This window comes from Bombus vancouverensis, chromosome 4 (assembly GCF_051014615.1).
Source record: "Bombus vancouverensis nearcticus chromosome 4, iyBomVanc1_principal, whole genome shotgun sequence".
Taxonomy (NCBI): domain Eukaryota; kingdom Metazoa; phylum Arthropoda; class Insecta; order Hymenoptera; family Apidae; genus Bombus; species Bombus vancouverensis.
The window spans coordinates 12,717,176-12,740,915 of NC_134914.1; the positions used below are offsets into that span (position 1 = coordinate 12,717,176).

Below are 23,740 nucleotides of genomic sequence, written 5' to 3' on the forward strand. Positions count from 1 at the left end.
TTCCTTGTGAACTGCTCTTAAGACTTGAAAGTAAAATCGGGGAGAAAATTTCTTTTTTAGTAAACCATAAAAGATAAAAAAATAAACTAAACTAAAAAAGTTGTCTAATTTAATTTTAATTTATTAACTATTAAAAATTAATAAAATAAAATGGTAAGAAATATTGCTGTTTATCATAATTTTAAATCATGCACATAGAAATGTTTAAAATACGCTTAAGACTTATAGTTAGCGCCACTGCAGTTAGCGCGGTTCACATATATTCTTTCAGTTAATATTTAGACATAAAGTACTTATATGATATATAACTTATGTTAATATTGGTTATAACCAAAATTATGTGTATGCAAGTATCATATCGATAATTTTTTTTATATAATATAGTAAAAGAAATGAACAAGTTTGAAGATGAATAACATTAGAGCAATAACATTTAAGCTGTTAAGAAGATATGCCACTAAACCTAAACCTGAAATTGCTGGAGTACGAGGAAAAGTACGTCTAATGAAAATCGAAAATAATAGAGAATTTAAAGATAATCTTGAAGAATTTGATGAAAATGATGTGGAACAATACGAAACCGATCTTGCTGACATTATTGAGTCTTATACAGATCATGACAGGTATATATTAATAAACATCAAGTTATATATATATATATATCAATTATATTTTCAATATATTGTAATTTTTAGGCAAACTGAAAAGGATTGTAAACTACTGAAACATCGTATCATTAAAAGCAAATATTTTAAGGAGGTAGAACCAAATTTTCTTACATACGTTGAAAAAGATCAAATACAGAAGCTGCATGAAGAAAATCCTGATGAGTGGACACCTGAAAGACTCAGTGAAAGTTTTCCAGCTTTACCTGAAACCATAAAAAAGATCTTGAAATCAAGATGGGAACCAAAATCAGTAGAAAGGATTCTTGCATACGACAATAAGGTTATTAAAAATTGGAAACAATTTAAAACTGGGCAATTACCAGTGAATGCTAACTTAAAAGAGCATTTAATGAAATTTAAAGATAGAAAAATTAGTTTAACAGACAGGAAAACTTTGGCAGAAAAATATATACCAGCAAAGATAGAATTTCCAAAACCCAGAAATTCATTTTTTCGTAGTATTATAGCAGATTCTATTGAGGAGAAACCAATTACAGAAAATAAAGTATTAATTTCTTCACAAAATCCTCCAAACAAAGATAGAAAGATAACCAATGCAATGAAAGAGAAAGATTCTAGATTAGTCAAGAAAACAAGCAATAGTCTTATACATAGAGAAATGCATAACGAAAAAGCGATCATGAAAAATGAACTGGTAATTTCCTCACATAACAATACAAATAGAGATAGAAAACTATCTGTAGTAAATGAGGAAAATTTAACATTAGTCACAAAAACAAACAATGGCTCTGAAAGTAGCAAAATCCACAATGCAAAAAAGCATGATATAAAACAGGAAACATTACTCTTTGAAGAATTCTTGAAACACAAATTACATAATTCAGATGAGACATCATATAAAGAAAGGACAACATTGGTGGATACTTATAAAAAGTATATAGAATCTAAGAATTCAGAAGATATAAGTCCTAACATATTAAATAATACTACAAAAGATACTAATATTGAAGAAAAATGTGTTAGCACTCCAAAGAATTTATCTGATGAAAATATGCTGGATGTTAGAACAAATGCAACTGAATCCAAAGTAGCAACCAAAGCAGAAATCAAAAGTGCAAGCTTGGATACATATGTAAAAGAGCGAATCTCATATATGGATATGGATTTGGAATATACAAAACATATAAAAATTCCTCAAAGTGTTTACAAAAAAGGCAAGACATATAGGATAAAGGATTGTTATTATGATTATGATGGAGAATTTTTATATAGAATACCAGGATTAAGGGGAGATTGATCATTATATTAATCATATAATAATTTGCTGTATTTATAGTTTTATTATTGTAGATACCATTTATTGTAATATATATATATATTACAATAATATAAATATTTAAGATTATACAAATGTGTGAAAATAATTGAATAAAAATATGTATACTTTTTATTTATAAGGAAACTTTTACTAATTATATATTTGATAATATGATACTTTTGAGTAAAATTATCACATTGGCACATATACAATTATTATATATTCATGATTTGTCCTAATTTTTGTCGATAGATGTCCTTCTCACTATCCGCAATATATTTTATGAAGATATTCGATGTTGCAGATAAATCGTTCGTAAAATGGTAAATAATCCTAATTGCTAACTGAATCATAATCTTCTAATCACGTGAAGGCACGAAATAAGCGTGCTTGTCCTTCTTTTCCTATATTAATCCGAGGTCATGAATGTTTAATTCTCAAGCCGGTCACATTTTTTTCTCACAACTAGGTTATGTTCTTTTGAATAACTTTCATACTTTCGGTCCCGTTGCATCATAAAGTTTAGTTTTTTGAAATTGAGATATTATATTCTGCCTCTACAGAATTTCTTAACGAAATAACAATGATATAAATAATTACACGCGAAAGAAATAAACTTGCATAACATGGTAATAATTATCTATTGTATATAATAAAAATTTATCAATCCTTAATTCCTATTCCTATATATCTCCCTCACAAAAAAATAGTAAATAATATTATATTTTGATATAAAAAGAATTATATTAAAAAGAATCATTTTAAATTGTACCATGTAAATTATTATCTATGTGAAAGGAGATTCATTTTCTATGAACTTGAAATGCGTGTATATCTTTTTCGTATAGTTTCAGAATTTTTCTGTGTCTAAAGCTAGCCTTATTGGTATCACAAGATCTGCCCGATCTAAAAAAAAACTTCCCAGAGATGGTTCAACAATACATATTTACAATGTTGTACTACGGTCTCAATTACCACAAATCACAAATATTCAAGGATTATCAGTGAGTTTCCCTTTAAAATATCTTCAAAAAGGTATATAGGTCTGATTAATTACCATGTGTTTTTTTTTTTTAGGTCAGATTCTATTCGAATCCAGCAAGGAGACCCAGTTTCTTTTCTCAATTTCTTGAAAATATCAAACATGAATTGCAAAAGAATAAAGAGATGAAGGAGTCTTTGAAAAAGTTCAGGGAAGAAGCAGAAAAACTAGAACAGTCAGAAGCATTGCGTTCTGCCAGACAGAAATTTCAAGCAGTTGAATCTGAAGCTGCCAAAGGATCTGAAGCTCTTAAAGAAAAGTTAGAATCCTTAAAAGGAAAGGTATGATTGGAAAATATTTGTTAGTATTTGTTAGTTGAGAATATGTGTTATGGAAGTTAATGTCACATAGGTACAAGAAGTTCTTGAAGAAGCAAGTAAAACGGAATTAGGGAAGAAAGCTGGTCAACTGAGTGAGGAAATAACAAAGTCTGCAAAAGGAGCAGCAGAAACAATATCTGAAAAAAGCCAGGCTTTAGGTAAAACAAGTGCATTTCAAACAATATCACAAACTGCAGAAGCTGTACGCGAGGAATTAGATCATCAAGGAATGCATGGTAAGGCAATTTTTGCAAATAAATACGAGGCTTTATAATAATATGTTTTTTAAATCAAAATTGCAGGAAAAGTGTATGTTGCTCCCAAGGTATTGAGGAAAAGAAAAGATGTGGTAGAATCAGTAGATAGCAAAGTTGTCCAACCAAATGAACAGGCTATGGATGTTGAATTGCATAAAGATTCTAAATTTTATCAATCATGGCAAAACTTTAAGGTACATAATTAAGATAATCGAATTATATTACATATTTGCAGCACTGCAGATGTTTGTAATAATTATATTTTTCCAAGGATAAAAATCCATATGTGAATAAAATATTAGAATGGAAGATCAAATACGAAGAATCCGATAATCCTGTCATTCGTGCCTCTAGGCTACTAACGGAAAAGGTTACGGATATAGTCGGTGGATTGTTTCAAAAGACAGATTTGTCTGCAACACTAACAGAAATTTGTAGACTAGATCCCAGCTTCGATAGAATACAATTTTTAAAATATTGTGAAACGGACATTATTCCAAATATTCTGGAAGCTATGGTAAGGGGGGATCTTGAAATTTTAAAAGACTGGTGTCATGAAGCTCCGTACAAAGTAATAGCACAACCACTGTTACAAGTAGAAAAACTGGGATATAAATTAGACAATAAAATTTTAGGTACTTTTTACATTTCATATAAAATGTTTAGTTTTATGCGGTTATTCCAGATAAAGCTAAATATTTCAATTTCAGATATCAACAACATAGATTTAATAATGGGTAAAGTAATGGAACAAGGACCAGTTTTAATAATCAGTTTCCAATGCCAACAAATCATGTGTGTGAGAGATGGCAAGAAAAATGTTATTGAAGGAGATCCTGAGAAAGTAATGCGTGTCAATTACATATGGGTATTATGTCGTGATCCTACCGAACTTAATCCAAAAGCTGCATGGCGTTTACTTGATCTTAGTGCTACTAGCACTGAACAATTTGTATAGTGTATAGTTTAGGTATGAATTTAGTTAAAGCTTTAAGAAAAAATTAATGTGTATACTACTGTGACTGAAGAATAAGTGAGAACTGACATGTTTTTTTATGGTTTTCAATGCAACTGGTATTGAAAGAGAAGATTCTTATCGAGATTCGCGACCTTTATATTAATTTATAGATGATAGATGTTAATCTCTGTGACTTAAATTAGACGTTCAATTCTATGTAGCTTGAAGCTACAGGATCTTTGTAAAATCTTCCATATATAAATTTTTGATTTATGTGTTTGAATAGAACAATCAAATGTTATTTGCATTATTAAAATGTAGATTATAAAAATTTGATTGTTTATACTTAGGATTATAATTATCTTTATACGCCAGAACAATTAATTAATTACAAATATAAATTATTGTTCTATCATGTTTTATAATCCATATGTTACATCATCTGGGCTAAAATGCATGAAGTATACACAAATTTTACTAACTTGTTTCTGTACATATTTAAATATTGGTATTAAAATGTTAAAAAATAGAGCCTAACAAGATATATATATTGAATGCCAAATATTTGTCTCACACAAATTATATAATAAAAATGAGGGAATGTGTAAACATTTTACAATTAAACAGAGATTGTACATATTTTTCGTGTCTATAATAATGACTACAGTGCATAGTTTATTAATACAATCACTCATTATTTTTTAAATCTGTAATATACAAAATGAAAACACTTGCTTTTAAATTTCAGTAAGATTATAAACGATAATGTATTGTATAAATGAATTCAATATGTAAAAATTAAAGAAAAACAGATGTTTTGAGAAACAGGAATGTAGACTGTAACTTAATCTTCTTCCTTCCTCTTTCTTCTTCTATGTAACTTTGTAAACAATTGAAAGATATTTAAAAAATTTTGTAATGTTCAATTAAAAATGCACTGACATTTTTATTCATAATTCCTTTCATTCCAGAATACACAATTTAATTTTTTTGAAAATCCCCTATTAAATCTAATTAAATCTGATATCAATGGAACTATTTAAAAATAAAAATTTTTTTTATATACAATTCAATCAAATATTAATTCCTTTGGAGTGTAGTGAAACTCTTCTCTGATTGGCTAGTTTTACGCTCGTCTCATAGGAAGTTAAAATTTGATTACATGTCAGTATCCGTTCTTTCATCTCAACTACATTTGCCATAAAAGAATTTCCTTAAAATCATTGTAAATCGTGCGTGATTTTATTGTAAATATATAGTATAGTGTATTTATTGTACTACGATTATATAACTTGTATTAACCATTGTATGCAATTGAACGTTATAGAAAAAGTGGTGTAATGAAACTATTGTTAGTACATACAAACATGATATAACATCTAAATGATGATAATTGTGAAGCTGAAAAAAATATTTCTGTATTAATTAAATGAGTAGTGAATTAAAAATATCTTCAAAGATCTTCCAATGTGAAATCATTGTATAATCTAAATAACGATCGTAAAATAGTTGAGTCCGCCATTAATCGAGGGTCGCCATGATACATATTCTCCTTCTGTAACACCAATACAGTAACGTAATAGAAGCATCTGGACGATCGGTTGCATTTCGTTAAAGACGCTTACGCATTCTTCGAATATTTCGTTTTACACGTGATTTTTGTTCAGTTAACGATTGCCATCGAATCCGTGTGAGCGTGATTTTTTAATGCATTTACGAATACGTGGAGAACTTAAGTTCGGTTCGTTCACTTTCAAGAACACGTAACTCGTTGTTTCTTCAGAAACATGGCTGAACATCATTTCGACGGTGTGGTGAAATTGTGTGTACAGAATTATTAAAACGATATCCGTGATATTGAAATACGTTTACGCATTGATAAAATGACGTCGATACACTTTGTTGTACATCCCTTACCTGGAACAGATGATCAGTTAAACGATAGGTAAGAAAAAATGTATCCGTTATCGGTTTCCTATTATAATATATCTTTTTGGCATGTCTGTCTCTCCTCCGTATTGAAATCATCGTTGTTCATTATTCGACCCTAAAATATGCTTGCTCATATCAATTAGCATAGTGTTCTATATGCTTTTTCGTCCTTTCTGAATTTTAAAACGGTCCTCGCCCATTGTATCGTATAATTTAATGGCATGTTAGATGATGTATCGTTTGAAAGTTAAAAGTTTGTGTCACATCGTTATGTTTGTATTAAATAATAAGCATGCACATATCTAGAATAAAATGTTGAATATATTAGTTTAAAAATTATTCTCTTTACTGTATAGATGTATATTATATATATTATACATATATTACCCTCTGTGTGTGTGTGTGTGTGTGTGTGTGTGCGCGCGCGCGCGCACGTGTGCGTGTACGTGCGCGCGCGTGTGTGTTTATATTATTTATTATATATATTATATATATAATAAACACATACACATTATATATAAACATATACATGTTATATATTATCACATTATATATTACATTATATAAAATTATATATATAATCACATGTAATATATTTTATATATGTGGCATACATAAATGGTAATAAATGTTTTGTTCCATTTGTTTCTATTATTGAACACATTTGTAGGTTACAAGGACAAAATGTAGTTTTTGTAAATATAATTATTTATGATCAAATATATCCATAGATAATGACCTTCCTATTTCATTCAATAAATATTTGTAAATTTTTATGTAATGTTGTATCATCATTTTCTTATTTTATATTTTGTGTATTTAATATTTTAATATGGGTTTGTATAATTTAATTTTGTGTGAAGTAGAAGAAGAATAATTTATTGTTCCATCCATACATTCTAATATTTTCATATATAACACAAATTTATACATAGTATTTATTATGTATACAACAATAGTACTCTATATTGTTATCCAAAAATTGGTATATTTTTTGTTGCTACACAGTATAAAATTAAAAAAGGATTTTTTCAATATTTATCATAAAATACTATGATACATGTATTCGTATGTTCTAGTAATGTGAATATATATAATTTATTTATATATAATAAATAAACCTTAGTTAAAGTGAGCATATATGTTACTGGAGTAGTTAATTTTTCTTTTACATGTTTTTTTAGATTGAAGGAAGTGGCAGAAAAAATCAACAGATATGGATTTGTAACATTACCAGCATTTAGTGGATTGAAGGTTGCAGTAAAACATATTGTGGTTGGCCCAACACACATTGCTCTTCTCACAGAAGACCATAAAATTTGTAGAGTTGCATTTACAGTATTATCAGATAGATTGGATTTAAGCAAAAATGAACCAAATCGAAAGTAAGTTATAAAAAGAAATGAAGTTTATTGACAATGTTGTTGTGATTAGTTGTGAACAACATATTCACTGTGTTATCCCACAAATGAAATAACATACATATTCCTCTATTATCCTAGCACAAACAAAAACCATGTTGATAACTCCAATTCAGCACCAAATGGTGGTACTAGTAGTGGAAGTGGAAGTAGAGCAGGAATGTCCAGATCACGTGCACGAATCATGCGTGGCAGTTCTGCCATTCGTGGAGGTGGTAGTAATGGAGGAAGTAGCAGTGGAGGCAGGATAGGTCCTCCAGGTGTAATTATGGGTGGAGGAAGTGGTAGCAGTTCGCGTCCTATTGCATCTGTACCAGCTCCATTTGTACCAGAAGATCTTATTACACAGGCTCAAGTGGTATTACAGGGAAAAAGTCGCAATCTTATTATTAGAGAATTACAGGTTTGTCCGATTGAAGAAATTAGTGTACCGATCCTTGTATCATTAAGATTTTGCTAGTTTAATATTGAAATATATTTTGTAGCGTACAAATTTAGATGTAAACTTAGCAGTAAATAATTTACTGTCACGGGATGATGAGGAAGGTGATGATGCTGAAGATGCAGCAGATACCTATGTTCCGGAAGATCTCATTTCATTACTAGATGGTGGATTCAGCAATGAGCATTCTGTTATCATTGATGCAGATTCTATGTTTCCTGAAGACATGTTTGGATATACAGGAATGAGAAAGTAATTAGTCCGAATTGCTTTTGAAATTGTTTGTAAGAGATGTATATTTTTAATGTTTGCATTTTTTAGCCGGGGTAGTTCTTCACGCAGAATAGGTAATGACAGAGAAGGTGAACGTACTTCTGAGCGGGATAGAGATCGAGACAATTTCAGTAAATGGAGGGATCGTCAATACTGTGGTCCAAGACGTTGGCTGGAATCAGCACTTAAAGATTCTTGGGACAAAGATTCTGGTACAATTAAAATTTTAGAAAATTATTTTTTAATATCTACGAATTGTAACCACGGATATTTTGATTATATATTTGAAAAATTTCTTAGATAATAAAAAAAAAGAGTTAGCTGCTCAAAGTCCATTATGGATATCAGAAGAATTAGAGTGGTGGCATGAACGTAGTAGTGATCTTGCCCCTCGTTTTGTACAAATCGCCTCGCTGTATAGTGAATTAATTGCTGTTTCTGCTGGGGGACAATTGTATCAGTGGAAATGGTCGGAATCTGAACCATACAAACACGCAGAGGTATTTAAAATAAATTTTGTTTCAGTATTTTATGTGAGCAATATTATAAATTGAAAACAAAGAAAAAATTAAAATAATGCTCATTGTAGAATCCAAATATACATCATCCGAAAGCTCCATGGTTGGCAGTAACCACAGAAAAGATAGTTAATATATCCGCAACAGCTATTCGATGTTCTATTAGTACTGAATCTGGCAAAGTAGCTACTTGGCTTGATGAACTTGTAGGTCATGTCGCTTCTCGTCTCGAACATCCAGCTCAAACTTTTACAGAATTTACATTGGACAAAATAGTATCCCTTCATACCTGTGCTTTGTATACGGTTGCTAAACTTGAAAGTGGTGCATTGTATTGGTGGTGAGTTGAAATATTACAATTTTTTTAACTATTTTTATTTCAAATACAAAAAACTGATGTCGATTATTATATTTTCATTTACACAGGGGTGTATTACCTTTTGCACAACGCAAAAAATTATGGGAAAAATATAAGGCTAAATCGCGCAAACATAGATCATCCACAGTTTCATCAAACGATATTAGTTATGGCGCACATGTTTGTATGAAAAATAGTCCCATATATCATCCTGGAGCAATAGGTAATTTATTAAATAATAAATTGTATTTATGATTTGCTTAAAAAATAATATTCTATAATATTCTAAAATGATATATTTTCAAGGCTTTACCATTGCCAATGGAGTTCCAAAAGTGGGACAGTTATTAGGAGCAGCATGGAATTTAGATAGCACTTACAGATTTAAGATATTACCAGCTGGAACTCATTTGCCAAATGTTAATACAGAAAAACGAGAAACGAATGGAAACAATGGAACGGGTAATATTAATAAGACAAATCACAAAGAAACTACTGATCGCCTTGATATGCCTCCTCCACCCTCACCAGCTTCGAGCACATGTAGTGATACTGGCAGTATCACGACAAGTCATAAGAGACAGAAGCGAGCTGCACCTCGAAGTGAGGGAGAGTCAGAGCGAAAAGATGAAGAAGAATGGCAATTAAAGGATGTTGTTTTTGTAGAAGATGTAAAAACAGTTCCCATTGGTAAAGTTATAAAAGTTGACGGTTGTTATGTCGCTGTAAAATTCTTCTCGAAAGATGCAAAGGAAAAGGAAATTAAAGAAAAAGATTTCAGTACTTCAGATTTTAAAGATTTAACAACTGAAGAGTTAATTAAATTGCTAGCTGATTGTAGATTATTAAGGAAAGATGAAATACAGGTAATAAAATCATCCATGAATCCAAGAGCTCCAGACTGTTTCCAACGAACTCCCAGAAGAGTGAATATTGTTGAAGGATCAAATGATAGCATTTTGAGCATTGCTACTGACGGACAAGGAATCCATGCAATAGTAAAAAGTGCAAACAAATTAAGTTACGTCGTGTATAATTTAAGTACTGGAAGATATGTACAAGATTGTTATATTCCATCGGATGTATCATCATTCTTGGGTCTGCAGCCTCAAAATATCAGCCTGACAAGTTCAGGAGAGAACATAGAGTGTTCCATGATACTTAGAGATGGAAATAATACTATCTATCCATTAGCAAAGGATTGCGCCGATGCTATCCGTGATCCAAATTGGTTGGATTTAGTTCCAGTTCTGTGCATTGGTGCTTCAACTATTCCCATACCGACTTGTTCAAATTCAACCAATATGAAAAATCAAGTTGCAGTTATTGCATTAGTATTTGATAATCTCTTATTAATGCCACGAATATTAAGGTGCGATTATGAGAGTATTAAGCAAGTATTTTGCAATTTGGAACAAGATCACAAAAACAATGCAGCACAGATTCAATCAATATTAATGGAACGTTGCGATGGTAATCGCAATATTTTGCATGCTTGCATTAGTATGTGCTCACCAACCTCGAATAAAGAAAATGATCAAGGTATTAAATTTGTTCTTTAATATAAATATATGAGAAATTGTAAATTGTTTATTTTAATTTATTATTTTGTTTGGAAGGTATTGAACGTGAGTTAGTTTCAAACACTGTTGATGGTCCATCTGCACCTATTGAGGAACCAATTCCAACTTTAACTTGGCCACCAGAAGCTTTTGATAATACGTCAGGAGAAGAAGACAGTTTGCTTAGCATTGGTACTGCTAGCATATCAATGATGAACAAATCAGGTAAAAGTGTATCAAACGCTTTTTTATTCTTTCTTTTTTTTTTGTAATTTTTAACTTCTGTTACACATTGCTAAATAAATATCTTGCTGCTTTCAGGTGTCGGAGCAACATCAAATAACACCTACATCATAGACTCTGTGGAAAGAAGAAATAATGCATTACTTATATTAAAGTATATGTGTGAAAGTAGCGTGTTAGCACCTCACCTGAAAGAACTACTTACGGCAAAGTGATTATATCAATTAGTAATGAGTAAAATATTTTTATAGTTGGAAAAAAATATTTGAATGTTTGTTTTAACAGGGATATTCAAGGTCAGACACCATTAATGCTTGCTGTATCAGTTCGGGCATATCACGCAGCTCTCATTTTATTAGACATTATTCAAAGGGTTGGAAGAGATCAGAAAGAATGTTCAGCTATGATACTTCCTGCGGATGCTAATCCAGATTTATCGCCATTATTCGTTACATGTTGCAACGATACATGCAGTTTCACATGGACTGGGACTCAACACATCGACCAAGATATTTTTGAATGCAAAACTTGCGGCTTGATTGGATCTTTGTGTTGCTGTACAGAATGTGCTCGCGTTTGTCATAGAGGACATGATTGCAGAATAAAGATAACATCCCCTACAGCTTATTGTGATTGCTGGGAAAAGTGCAAATGTCGAGCACTCATTGCGGGTCATCAAGGTGCTCGTTACGAACTCCTTTGTCGTCTCGTAGTGAATACTGATCTTGTCACGAAGATAAACTCACGGTAAATAAATATGCGACAAATTGATTAATAAAATTAAAATAAATTACTTTTCTTAATTTTATAGGGGAGAAAGTATTTTACTCTTCTTGGTTCAGACTGTTGGAAGACAATTGATCGAACAACGGCAGTACCGTTCTGCACTGCGGCAACGCTCAGCATCTGCAAGTCGAAAAGGGCCGTCCTCAGATGGTAACATTTTTTACTTAGAAAAAGAGTAATTTATATAAAAAATAGAAGTTAAAAGTTAATGATTAACAGGATTAGATACTTATGTACCAGATATGCCAGATCACGATTTAGAACCTCCTCGCTTTAATCGAAAAGCGTTGGAAAGATTATTGGATGATTGGCCAGCTGTTCAATGTATGATTATGTCAGGAGTTTCTGCACATGGAAATGAACAGTTATTTGGAGATCAAGGCCAATTATGTCGTCAAAGCGGTACTGCTCTACTCGATAAATTTACTCACTCGCTATTATTTAAGTGTAGTGCAGAGGTAAAAAAAATATTAGTTTTATCTTATATGTCTAATATATTAGAAAACATTCATAATGTAATATAATTTTTTCGCAGATGCTCGATACTCTTCTGACAACTCTAATACGAGAATTACAAAATGATACTATATCCGGACGACAAGAAGAAGCAAATAATGTTGCTCGTCGATTTGTTCGATCTGTGGCCCGAATATTTGTGATCTTCACAATAGAAATGGCACCGAATACGACAAAACGAAGAAAGTACGATATATTTTACTTTAGCTAAGCGATTTTTATTTTTTTTATCTATTCAGATGTTTTAAAACATATTTCAGTACTAGCCAGGCATTGCAACCTCTAATGAAATGTCGTAAAGTGTTCCAAGCATTGATTAAATTAGCTGTTGAAGAATTATGTGAAACTGCTGATTCACTGATAGCACCCGTGAGATTAGGTGTTGCTCGCCCGACAGCACCATTTACATTGACGAGCTCAGCAATGGAAGTAATCAATGGCTCTGAAGAGTTGTTTTCTATCGAGCCACTAATACCTCATAGTGGTGTTAGTTCCCAAACTCTGGATGCTACTTTACAAACGCAACAAGGAAATAATAATATTACTATTGCCAGGGATGTTTCTGCTATGGATGAGGCAGAAACTGGTGAAGGTATGTCTTGCGAATTAATGTATAAATTAATATAAAAATAATGTAACCGGGAGTTTTACATCTAAAAAATTATTAGAAATGATAGAAGTGTCCATTTTCTCCAAAAAATTATTTTGAATTGGTAGTATTTCCATTATCAAATCTTATCGATTATGTTAATTTTGTGCCCCCATTATCCTGCTTAAAATATTATAAAATTATATTTAATTTTCTCTAACTTTGATTCTATAATAATCTTTATGTATGAATAGAAGTTCCTATGGATGTTGATGGCGACATTAGCGAACATGAAGAATCTGGGGTTTCTGGAACTGTCCCTGGTCAACCATTAGGTGAGATTGATAGCAATGGCGGAGGTGTAGGTGAGGAACAGGCAGGAGATGGCGAATCCGATACAGAGCTCGATCTTTTGGCGGAAGCGGAAACAGAGTCGGACTCCGATGACAATCATAGCAATCAAGATGCAGCGTCTGCGCAGCGTAGTGTACAAACTGGTGCTACAGCAGGCTCTGATGGTGGAATGGGATCTATCTTATTATTCCCGGAAGATGAATCTGGAGAATCAAGCCAGCAGGAAGACGATGAAAGTGAAGCAGGAGAAACTGACGAACAAGATAATGAAGATTTTCAAATTGGTGATGATCAATTGGAACGACGAAGGTAAAACTACTGTCTTTCTCTCAAGTAACATCGATGGTCTTGTACTCATTAAAGAAATATAGCAAGGTCGAAAAACCAATTGAGTCGAAAACTACAAATGTATATATAACCTCGCTATATTTTCTGAATCAACTATAGGTACTGTATTATATATGCATTGCATAGATACATTAAAAGAATTTTGCAGCAATGCCCTTACAATTAAAACATTAATCTCTCTTCTAAGCGCATTTGTAAAAATCATTTTTATGTTACTGATACTTGATTACAGTGGTTCATCTGGCCATTTACATCGTAATAATCTCGCGCCTGTTTCTATGCAATGGGCGATACGTAATCGCGACTCAAGTATGCGTACAGCTGGATTACGGGTAACAGGTGGCAGTAACCTGGTTTTTATTGACTCTACATCTTTAAGACGCACTACTGCAACATCTGCTGTTGCAGCTGCACAAGAACCTATAATTATGGGTACTAGTACTACTTGTTTGGCACGTGCATTTGGAATTGTTATTCGACAGATAGCTGATCTTTTGGTTATGATGCAAGATTATAAAACATTAGCGCCTTCTTTGCCGCGATTAATGGAAATTACTTATCAAGATGCGCTTAACCTGCAGGTATAACTTTTTTATAATATGACGTTTAATAATTAAGCGTTTGAGTCCCAAGCAGCGCGATCGCTATTTAAATTTTGTATCGGAAAGTCTCCGTACATTTGAACGTTACGGATGACTGACGGTATTTTGTATTTCATTGTTATCTTTTCTATAATTTTTATTGAACAAAGCTTCAAATATTTATAAACTAATAGTACGCATATATAATAATATAGATGTATTTCATAAAAATAACAAATATGACGAGCGCTATTGCGCCGCTTATTTCTCTTCGCAATCGATTAAGACAAGCGCTATCGCGTTATTCAGGATTTTTCGACCCTGTTTCTTCAAAGACTCAAACGGTAGGACTCAAACGGTTAAAATTGAATAAATTTAGAACAACATGATAATTTTGATGATTACAGATGTATCTCGAGGGGCACTTGAAACCCACGTGGGATTGGCTGCTCACAGTTATGGATGCCACGGAGGCACAACTAAGATTTGGTGTGTCTCTGACACGTAGTGCGGATCCTACGCATCCAGAACATCCACTAAACAATGCTTCATCTTTACCTGGAGGCAATTTCTCTGGATTGTTAAATACAGCGGCTCTGTCGTTGACGCTACAATCCAATACAGGTCGGAATCAACGCAGTGGTATCGCTACGAGCTCCAATATCTCCACTCCACAAGCTTCTACAAGACTCACCGTTGGTTTTGCAGGCGTTGGCGAACCTTCAAGAAACAGTAGAGAACGCGAAGGTATCATTCTAATGAAATTTTCCCTTTAAGAAATGCTCAAATGTGTTGCAATTACATTTTTGGGAATAGAATAGTGGCTAATAAGTATTATTTTTAGGTGGCGATGTATACTTGGCAAGACGTGAATTTTTGTCTTATTGCCTGTCCTTAATGCGTGCTCACAATGCCGAACACAGGGATAGCTTGCCAGTATTAGATGTTTCTGCACTAAGACATGTAGCATACGTTTTCGATGCGTTAGTATATTATATGCGTTCGCCACTATCAGAACCAATGTCATCACGAGGAGAGACTCAAAAGGAATCGTCAAATTATTCAAGTTGGAATGATCAGGTTTGTATTGAATTGGGTTTTCCTTGTAATCAACGTGTATTTAACACAGATTATGATATTTCACATTACAGGATGAAAATGATAATGACGAGGGAGAAGAATATAGTTCTCCAGTTCCCACTGCGTTGGAGACAGATTCCGTTGATTATCCTGATTTACTTCAGGTTCCTAGTTGCGGATCAGGAAATAATAGTAACAGTACACCAAAAGGAAGAAAGCATCCCTTTTTACAAAGATCAGACTCCACCTTATGTCTTGGTTGCCCTCCCCTTGATCCCTTTGATACTGTCATGAGCGAGGCCTTACCATTAGCTGATCAACCACATCTATTGCAACCCCATTCAAAGCGAGAGGATCTCTTTGGTATACCAAGACAACCAGCAACAAGTGCAGGTCCTAATCAAAATCCGTTAGAGGGATTACCCACAAGACTTAGTCTGTCTGCACGTGGTGCTGATAATCAGAATATCCCCACACCGACATTTAGTCAAATTATTCAAAGATCTGCCTTTGCATCGTCAGATGCAAGACGTAGCTCTGTAACGATCGGAGATTCGACGTCTACAAAGCATACGGTAATGTTCCCTTTACATAGGAAAGCTAATTAAATTTATCCACTCACGGCATTTATATTTTTTATTTTTTTTATTTTATTTTTTAATTTTTGTATTTTTGTGTTAAAATTTTTGCACGGAAAACGGCGTTTACTTTAGTCTAAATTTTATCCTATTGTTGTAAGTAATCCTACTTTTAAGTTATTATTTTTGTAACAATAGGATGTCATTCTTACATTTCTACTAAATCTTTTATGGCACAGTTCCTTTCGTTGAAAGATAAAATATGTAGATTTACTTTTAATATTATAGGAAAAGGCAAAATCATTCAATCACACATTTGCTGCGGAGCAAATTGATCGAGCTCCAATCATCGTTTCTACTAATAATCAAAGCGATCAAGCATCGGGAAGTACCAAAACTAATAAGGATATCTGTAAAACGAATAGAAGCGTTATTGTTAGAGCTGGAACTGTTTCGGTAAATATATAGAATTTGCTTTTAATAAAGTTAAGATAAGAGAGAGTTACAAATTACAGAAATTCATGAACGCACAAAAGAAAAGTTCTTCTGGTAAATTAGGTGCAATAATGTTGTGTTTCAATTTTAAAGGAATCGAGTTTAAATAAAGCTGGTGCGTCAGAAATGATGTCTACAGCAAATGAAGCAATACAGAATGTAACGGAGGAGATGGACACATCTGGTTCAAATCAAGATGCGTCCATGACTCATGAAACGATTGAAACAAATCCAGTCTCGTCTATTGGATCTAATATATCACATAACATTTTATTGGGTCGTTGGAGCTTGTCTCTTGATTTGTTTGGACGAGTTTTCATGGAAGATGTAGGATTAGAAGCTGGTTCAGTTGTATCCGAATTAGGAGGTTTCCAAGTAAAAGAAGCGAAATTCCGTAGAGATATGGAGAAACTTCGGAATGCACAGCAAAGAGACATTAATCTGTTAAAAGTAATTAAGTACAATAATTTTTAATTATTTAAACGAATGAAATATATTGAGTATAATATAAATTAAACTTTTTAAAGGTCGAACGGGACAGAACACAACTATTAGTACAAACGATGAAGGAATTAAATACACATTACAATTTATATAATAGGCGTGCCACTAATGCACCGCCGTTAGCCGTGCATCGTGTTAAAGTAACTTTCAAGGATGAACCTGGTGAAGGGACTGGTGTAACTAGAAGCTTTTATACCGCGATTGCCGAGGTTTGTAATATTACAATAGGAATCATCTTTGTTTCTTATCTTAAAAATATAGCGTACACGTACATTTTTTTTAAAGGCATTGCTTGCAAATGAAAAACTGCCTAATCTCGAAGCAGCACAAGTGGGATCAAAATATACACAATATAATGTACTTCGGAAGCTAAAAAGTAGAGATCGTGATCATGATTTAAGACGACAAGTAAGTATAATTATTATAAAAAATAAAAAAGAAGAAAGGCAATGTTCTTCTGTTCTTCTTTTTTTACAAGAGATATCTTATTTCAGAATCCTCGATCTTCTGGAAAATGTCGAGAGACGCGTAGAGCATTGTCTTTTGAAGCTCGAGTTTTTCATCCATCCAGTTCTGTTGAAGGAAGCGGTAATTCTGGAGCTGGTAGTTCATCCTCCAATTCCCATCCGTTACCTGTTAGTCACCCAAATAATGATCACTTGACCATGCATCAACAACAACTCGGGGACAGGCTATATCCAAAAGTAATTAATAATAATGATAGTACTTAGTTTTTCACAATAACACACTATTGTTACCTTGTACAGGTTTATGCATTGCAACCCGCATTAGCTGCTAAAATAACTGGTATGCTGTTAGAGTTGTCCCCTGCACAGCTGTTGATGTTACTAGCTTCAGAAGACGCTCTGCGGCAAAAAGTAGAGGAAGCATTTGAATTAATCCGTAGTCATAGTCAGGAGTCAGCAAGGGAAGCGTTGTTGGATCTCGATGTATTCAGCTTGATCGCACGTTGTGGGGCTAATAAGAAAAAGATTGAGAACAGTATTTTGGATGATACCGAAGACAATGCTCCTCTTTTCTATTCCCCGGGAAAGAGAGGTTTTTACACTCCACGACAGGGAAGAGCCAGTTACGAGCGGTTGAACGCATTCAGAAATGTGGGCAGGTTGGTAATGATATAAATAACAATTAATCAAATTATAATATAATAAAAATAATCGTAAACTATTAATTGGTGAAATTAAAAGAAAAATTTGTTATCAGACTTATAGGATTGTGTCTTTTGCAAAACGAGTTGTGCCCAATATTTTTGAATCGTCATGTAATAAAATACATTTTGGGAAGACCGATCCGTTTCCACGATCTTGCATTTTTTGACTCTGTAATTTATGAAAGCTTAAGGCAACTCGTTATTGATTCCGAAACCAAGGATAGTAACAGTCTATTCTCTGCTCTTGATCTTACATTCAGGTAAGCGTGTACCTGAAATATTTCAATCGCTTATTTTCGAAGAGTCGTTTCTAACATTTCTCGCATTTCGTCTTAGCCATGGCATATAACACTCTTGATTGTTCTAGTATTGATTTGTGTCCCGAAGAAGGAGGTGGATCGATTGAACTTATTCCTAACGGACGTGATATAGAAGTGACAGCAAGTAATGTTTACGATTATGTACGCAAATACGCGGAAGTTCGTATGATTAAAGTACAAGAGAAAGCTTTGCATGCTATGAGAGAAGGAGTGTTTGACGTGCTACCCGAAGGAGCGCTCGATGGTTTAACATCCGAAGACTTAAGGCTTCTGTTAAATGGGGTCGGTGATATTAACGTTTCCGTTTTGATATCGTACACTTCCTTCAACGACGAATCAGGAGAACCTGCCGATAGATTAGCTAAATTTAAACGCTGGTTGTGGTCTATTGTTGAGAAAATGTCTCATTCAGAACGACAAGACTTGGTAAGAAATCACACTCAAACATTTTTACTAGTAAGAAAAAATTGTCTTTGCTCTACTTTTTATAAATGATGCATCTTTTATCTCTTTACACTTGTATTTTAGGTATATTTCTGGACAGGATCTCCAGCACTACCAGCAAGTGAAGATGGTTTTCAACCAATGCCAAGTGTGACATTACGACCAGCAGATGATCATCTACCAACTGCAAATACATGTATTTCCCGACTATATCTTCCATTGTACAGCTCTCGTCACATATTAAGACATAAACTACTACTTGCTATTCAGACAAAGAATTTCGGATTTGTATGAATATATAGATTCCATATATATAATATATATATAATATATATATAATATATATATATTATATATAATATATTATATATATATATAATTATATATATATAATTATATGTATACATAAGATATATATAATGTAACATATTATATATATATTATGTATATTATATATGCTATGTGACCATGTTTGTGCGCAATAGCTCTAAAAAGGAGTCACATTATTGATAATGATATAAGAAACAAAAAAGAAGTTGTATGTTGTTATTTTTTTCCTTCCTAAAAAAATTTATAACATTTATAAATTTATAAGGTGTAATTATGAATTCTGATTTCTTTTACTGAACAAAAAGACGTGGTTTCCATCATAATAAGATTTTATATTAAAGTGTCATCTTTAGTCATTATAGTGATCATTTTAGTGAATAAAAAACATCTTAAAAGTCATGGAAGAAAATGGATTAATGGCAACCCCGTATCATCAGAAACGATTGTCTTAAAATTTGTTCCATTTCCTTTTCTTTTGCTATCATAATAGTACTCTTTCTACTTTGTTAGGAATTTTAACAAATTATTATACAATTAAAAATTTTTTATTAGGCATGTTTAAGATGTAACATAAAATGTTGACAGGAAATTGTAGAATTTTTCTTTTAATGCATACCAGTAGTAATTGCTTCCCTGGATTTCAGCATGTTGATTATAATACATATTTTAAAAATGAGACTACAACACGAGAGTACAGATTACAAAATATGAGACTTGATGTTTAATGATATTGGAAATTACATAGTTTTACGTAAAAAACCTGTTTTTACGACTGAAAATGATAACAAAATATCAATGTAAAATCACATGTAATTTAAAATGATACAAATGTTCCTTGAACATTAAACTCTTAGGTTGAATTATCAATTTTTTCTTTTCAATCAATTTTATGGTGAATGAATTTGGCCAAATGCGAAGGTAATAGGAAAAATAATCTAGGAATGTCTAGCTGCCTATTTCATATTGTTATATACTTTCTTTTTTTAACATGTTCAAAATCTTGAATCTATCATAAAACAATATCAACTCCATTATTTATGCTGCTTAATCTTGGCATGCACTCAATATATGTCCTTGTTTCTGTCTAGGATCGTAACAATATATATTTCCAAAATGATTATCATTTTGAAAGAAAATTGAATTTACAGATTTAAATTATTATTTATATATATATATATTTCCTAAACAGTAAACTGAAATAGTAAAAAATAATCTATTATCTTTAATTTACTTAAAAAAAAGATTACTAATGTTAATATGTATAATATAATAAATCTCATTGTTTATAAATTTCTAAAAATCGTAAAGTTATATACAATAATTATATTATCCGTTATGTACTTGACAAAGTATTAATAGAAACTTATGTACAATGGTTACCTATTGACCACTTCCTGAATTGTTTTGGGGTAATTTTGCTGTTGATTGGCTCAATTGAGCCAATGTTTCTGGAGTCGCGTGTGCTTTCAGGATTGAATTTTCAGCTTCCAATTGATTTATACGATCCATAAGCTCGGCTATTTTTTCTTTGAGTACTTCAACTTCTTCCCGTACAGCAAACATCAAGTGACTCTTGACAAGATCCTATAAGAAAATACTCTATTAACTTCAATATTATTGTTTTTTATTGTCATCGGATAATTATCCCTACAGCAGACACACTCACCATAGCTTGCTCGATCTTATTATCAATTGCTACAGCACTAGTCCCCGACATACTGCAATAAAAGTTACATGCAAAGATTTATTAATAAAATATGTATATGCTACAGCAAGTAAATTCACAGTCTTGTTAAAAACTATTTTTCTGTTTCTAAAAGAAGAAATTTCAATTGAATATTCCTTTAGCCAATAATACTAGATATATGTAATGTTTTAATGAATACATAATTTCAGTGATTGAAAGTACATTTAATAAACTGTACCTTTCATTATCTTCGAGGGTATGATGTTCATCGCTGCCTTGAGTGACTTCAGTTAGTGATTCTAAAAGAGTTGTATCAGCTGATTGAGTGGTGGATCCAGCTACAATGCCTGAAATAGAATCCTGCTCCGGATCTGGTTGATGAAATGTCATATTTCCCTGCTGCATACCTCCTACAACATTTTGGCAGGTAGCTGATACCTGTGCCATTTGTACTTGGGCGTTGCTACCAGAAGTTGAAGATTGCATTTGAGATGGTGGGATCACTTGGGATTGCACTGGTGCTCCAGGAGCATGAATAGTTGATGAAGTTTGCTGTGCACCTGTTTGAGGAACTTTATGAATATTTTGGATGCCCTGCATTCCTTGTATGGCAGTCAATGGCTCAGATATTTGAGTCATTGGTTTTTGTGTTTGTAATGGTTGTTGAGGTTGAGGCTGCTGTTGCTGCTGCTGTTGGGGTTGCTGCTGCTGTTGTGGCTGCTGCTGAGTCGGAGGATGTTGCTGTTGCTGCTGTTGAGCAGCATGTTGTTGCTGTTGCTGCGTAACAAGAATATTAGGTGCCTGGGATGTTGGTACAGGTGTTTGCTGCACAGAGGGTTGACAAACGTTTTGAACTGGTAATGACTGATTTTGTGTGCTCACTGTCACATATGTATCTTCTTTTGAATGAGGTATGTTTTGTTGGGGTGTCACATTGCTATTGCCAGTCTGTGTTATAATAGGAATAGAACCTTGGGGCATACTTTGAGGTTGAGTCAAATTACTGGGATGGGTTGGCTGCAGATTGGAAGGTAACGTGGAACCTTGTCCAGTTTGTTGTTGTTGTTGAGATGCCAATTGTTGAGCAGAAGATTGAAAATATTGGGGAATTTGCGAAGGTGGTTGAACTTTAGTTTGCGTTTGAACTTGCGTTGGATTATGCTGTGCATTGGGAGGAATGGAATTGCTTACTGCATAATTAGCACTTGAAACTGGTGTAGGGTTGTTTGGTACACCGATCGATGTATGCACATCTGTATGTACAGATACTTGTCCATTAGCATCAATGCCCATACCTTTATCTTCGGATACGACTGATTGTTTAGGTGCATCAGGTATAACGATTCCACTGTCTGTAACCCCATACGATATGCATACCTCATTTGGATCAGACACTTTAGGTGTACTGATTGCTGTCGGTTGATTAACCGATGTATGATCCAAATAATCCATGCAAGTCCATCTGCCCCTTTTAAAAGGTTCAGTACTTTCGATCTTGACCACTTTAAATCTCTCGTTTCTACCATGCGAATGTACTTCACGTAGATCTGCATCTTGTTTGGCATTACTCGAAAGTAAATTGATAATATTGTTGTCAGTAACAGACGTAATATCCAATGTATTGATATTACTATCATTTACTGAATTACTAACGTTATTCCCTTCTGAGGGCACGATTGCCAAGCCATACTGTGAACTTGTAGGAATCACCGGAGCAGTGCTGAGGGCAGCGTTACTTGTATTAAAGAATACATCCTCTTTGGAGAAGGTGTCTTCCGAATAGCTAGGTGTTTCAATGTCCATGTCGGTGGTACGCGAGTGTTCGACTGAATTGTCCTCCGTATGCGACTCATCGAGATCATCGTTCGAATCTTCGCCGGCATCATTGCTCATACGAGAACCAACGGTAACGCTTGTTATTTGGAAGGAGGATGTCTTTTTTCGACACTGGTTACTGGCCGTCACGTTGCTCGAACTGGTCAAACTAACCGGCTGGTACAATTTCTCTGGCTCTCCTAACCGAATCGTCTCGGTGGTCGTACGATGCACTGGATTCGATATTTTTCTACTACCATCCGATAGCTTATGCGATTTTCTGTGTACATTATCTGCCATTATTATAGGAACTTAGCATTCGAGAGCCACGATCTTTGCATTCGTTGTTCTCTTGCATGTTAAAACCGACATCGCTCTTAGCCGGGGCCTCTCGGCTTTGAACTAATAATCCCTATTAAAAATCGTCACGATTACCTTTTAGACCCGACCGATTATTATTCTTTACGGTTGTTCGAATTATATTCATATTCTCATTTTGTAGAGGTGTTGACAGTTCACCATTTCATCAATTTTCACGGGGAAGAAGTATATTCGCTCGAGTACCGTCCACTCGAAACGAATATTCACACTTCGACAAATTCCGTATCGTCCTTTCCTCCGTCTTCACGCCCGATTCACGCTACATTTAATCTATCACGCGTTTACATATTATTATCTCGTGATCCGATTTCTCATTATTCATATCCTTCCTACTCTATTATACTAAGTAAGCAGTTTAAAAATGGCTGCCAATTCACTCACGGAATTGCCACGAATTATATCTAGAGCATCCGTGTGACTTCACAACTAAAAATCTATTTTCATCCACGATCTAGGTGCATTGTCGAGAAATAACCATAGTTACTATC

At 33.3% G+C, this 23,740-nt stretch overlaps 4 protein-coding genes and 1 long non-coding RNA gene across 8 annotated transcripts; 3 read left to right on the plus strand and 2 right to left on the minus strand.

Annotated features, from left to right (window-relative positions):
* The first annotated feature begins 272 nt into the window (after nt 1-272).
* LOC117156621 (uncharacterized) lies at nt 273-2,091 on the plus strand. Its single transcript, XM_033333820.2, has 2 exons — nt 273-623; nt 696-2,091. Exons 1-2 carry the CDS (start codon nt 409-411, stop codon nt 1,924-1,926), a joined length of 1,446 nt encoding a protein of 481 aa, XP_033189711.1. The 5' UTR covers nt 273-408; the 3' UTR covers nt 1,927-2,091.
* A 99-nt stretch (nt 2,092-2,190) lies between these two features.
* LOC117156623 (mitochondrial import inner membrane translocase subunit TIM44) lies at nt 2,191-5,355 on the plus strand. Of its 2 annotated transcripts, none has more exons than XM_033333821.2 (7): nt 2,191-2,270; nt 2,796-2,951; nt 3,025-3,270; nt 3,341-3,545; nt 3,612-3,760; nt 3,838-4,201; nt 4,277-5,355. In XM_033333821.2, exons 1-7 carry the CDS (start codon nt 2,268-2,270, stop codon nt 4,522-4,524), a joined length of 1,371 nt encoding a protein of 456 aa, XP_033189712.1. In that variant the 5' UTR covers nt 2,191-2,267; the 3' UTR covers nt 4,525-5,355. The 2 variants fall into 2 exon arrangements, with proteins under 2 accessions (XP_033189712.1, XP_076474195.1); XM_076618080.1 differs by lacking the exon at nt 2,191-2,270 and adding an exon at nt 2,295-2,576.
* On the minus strand, nt 5,155-6,272 carry LOC143302611 (uncharacterized). Its single transcript, XR_013058240.1, has 2 exons — nt 6,150-6,272; nt 5,155-6,079 (listed from the first exon to the last, which is right to left on the minus strand). It is a non-coding gene; the product is annotated as an uncharacterized LOC143302611 (long non-coding RNA).
* hyd (E3 ubiquitin-protein ligase hyd) lies at nt 6,227-19,768 on the plus strand. 2 transcript variants are annotated; one of them, XM_033333817.2, is made up of 30 exons: nt 6,227-6,469; nt 7,641-7,841; nt 7,959-8,280; nt 8,363-8,571; nt 8,641-8,804; nt 8,893-9,092; nt 9,182-9,450; nt 9,537-9,691; nt 9,775-11,010; nt 11,088-11,261; nt 11,352-11,484; nt 11,559-12,020; nt 12,085-12,209; nt 12,279-12,517; nt 12,595-12,761; nt 12,836-13,167; nt 13,419-13,827; nt 14,099-14,447; nt 14,855-15,194; nt 15,292-15,527; nt 15,599-16,102; nt 16,394-16,561; nt 16,694-17,050; nt 17,128-17,313; nt 17,390-17,512; nt 17,599-17,808; nt 17,872-18,230; nt 18,329-18,535; nt 18,643-19,021; nt 19,124-19,768. In XM_033333817.2, the coding sequence occupies exons 1-30, from the start codon at nt 6,408-6,410 to the stop codon at nt 19,331-19,333; spliced, it is 8,487 nt and encodes a 2,828-aa protein (XP_033189708.1). In that variant the 5' UTR covers nt 6,227-6,407; the 3' UTR covers nt 19,334-19,768. The 2 variants fall into 2 exon arrangements, with proteins under 2 accessions (XP_033189708.1, XP_033189709.1); XM_033333818.2 differs by having other exon boundaries at nt 6,228-6,469; nt 11,088-11,255.
* LOC117156620 (uncharacterized) lies at nt 17,324-23,691 on the minus strand. 2 transcript variants are annotated; one of them, XR_004464123.2, is made up of 5 exons: nt 21,295-23,690; nt 21,036-21,087; nt 20,750-20,953; nt 17,863-17,970; nt 17,324-17,737 (listed from the first exon to the last, which is right to left on the minus strand). XR_004464123.2 is itself a non-coding variant. In XM_033333819.2 (4 exons), exons 1-3 carry the CDS (start codon nt 23,169-23,171, stop codon nt 20,750-20,752), a joined length of 2,133 nt encoding a protein of 710 aa, XP_033189710.1. In that variant the 5' UTR covers nt 23,172-23,691; the 3' UTR covers nt 19,893-20,562. The 2 variants fall into 2 exon arrangements, 1 of the variants encoding a protein (XP_033189710.1); XM_033333819.2 differs by lacking the exons at nt 17,324-17,737; nt 17,863-17,970 and adding an exon at nt 19,893-20,562 and having other exon boundaries at nt 21,295-23,691.
* Nucleotides 23,692-23,740: the final 49 nt, after the last annotated feature.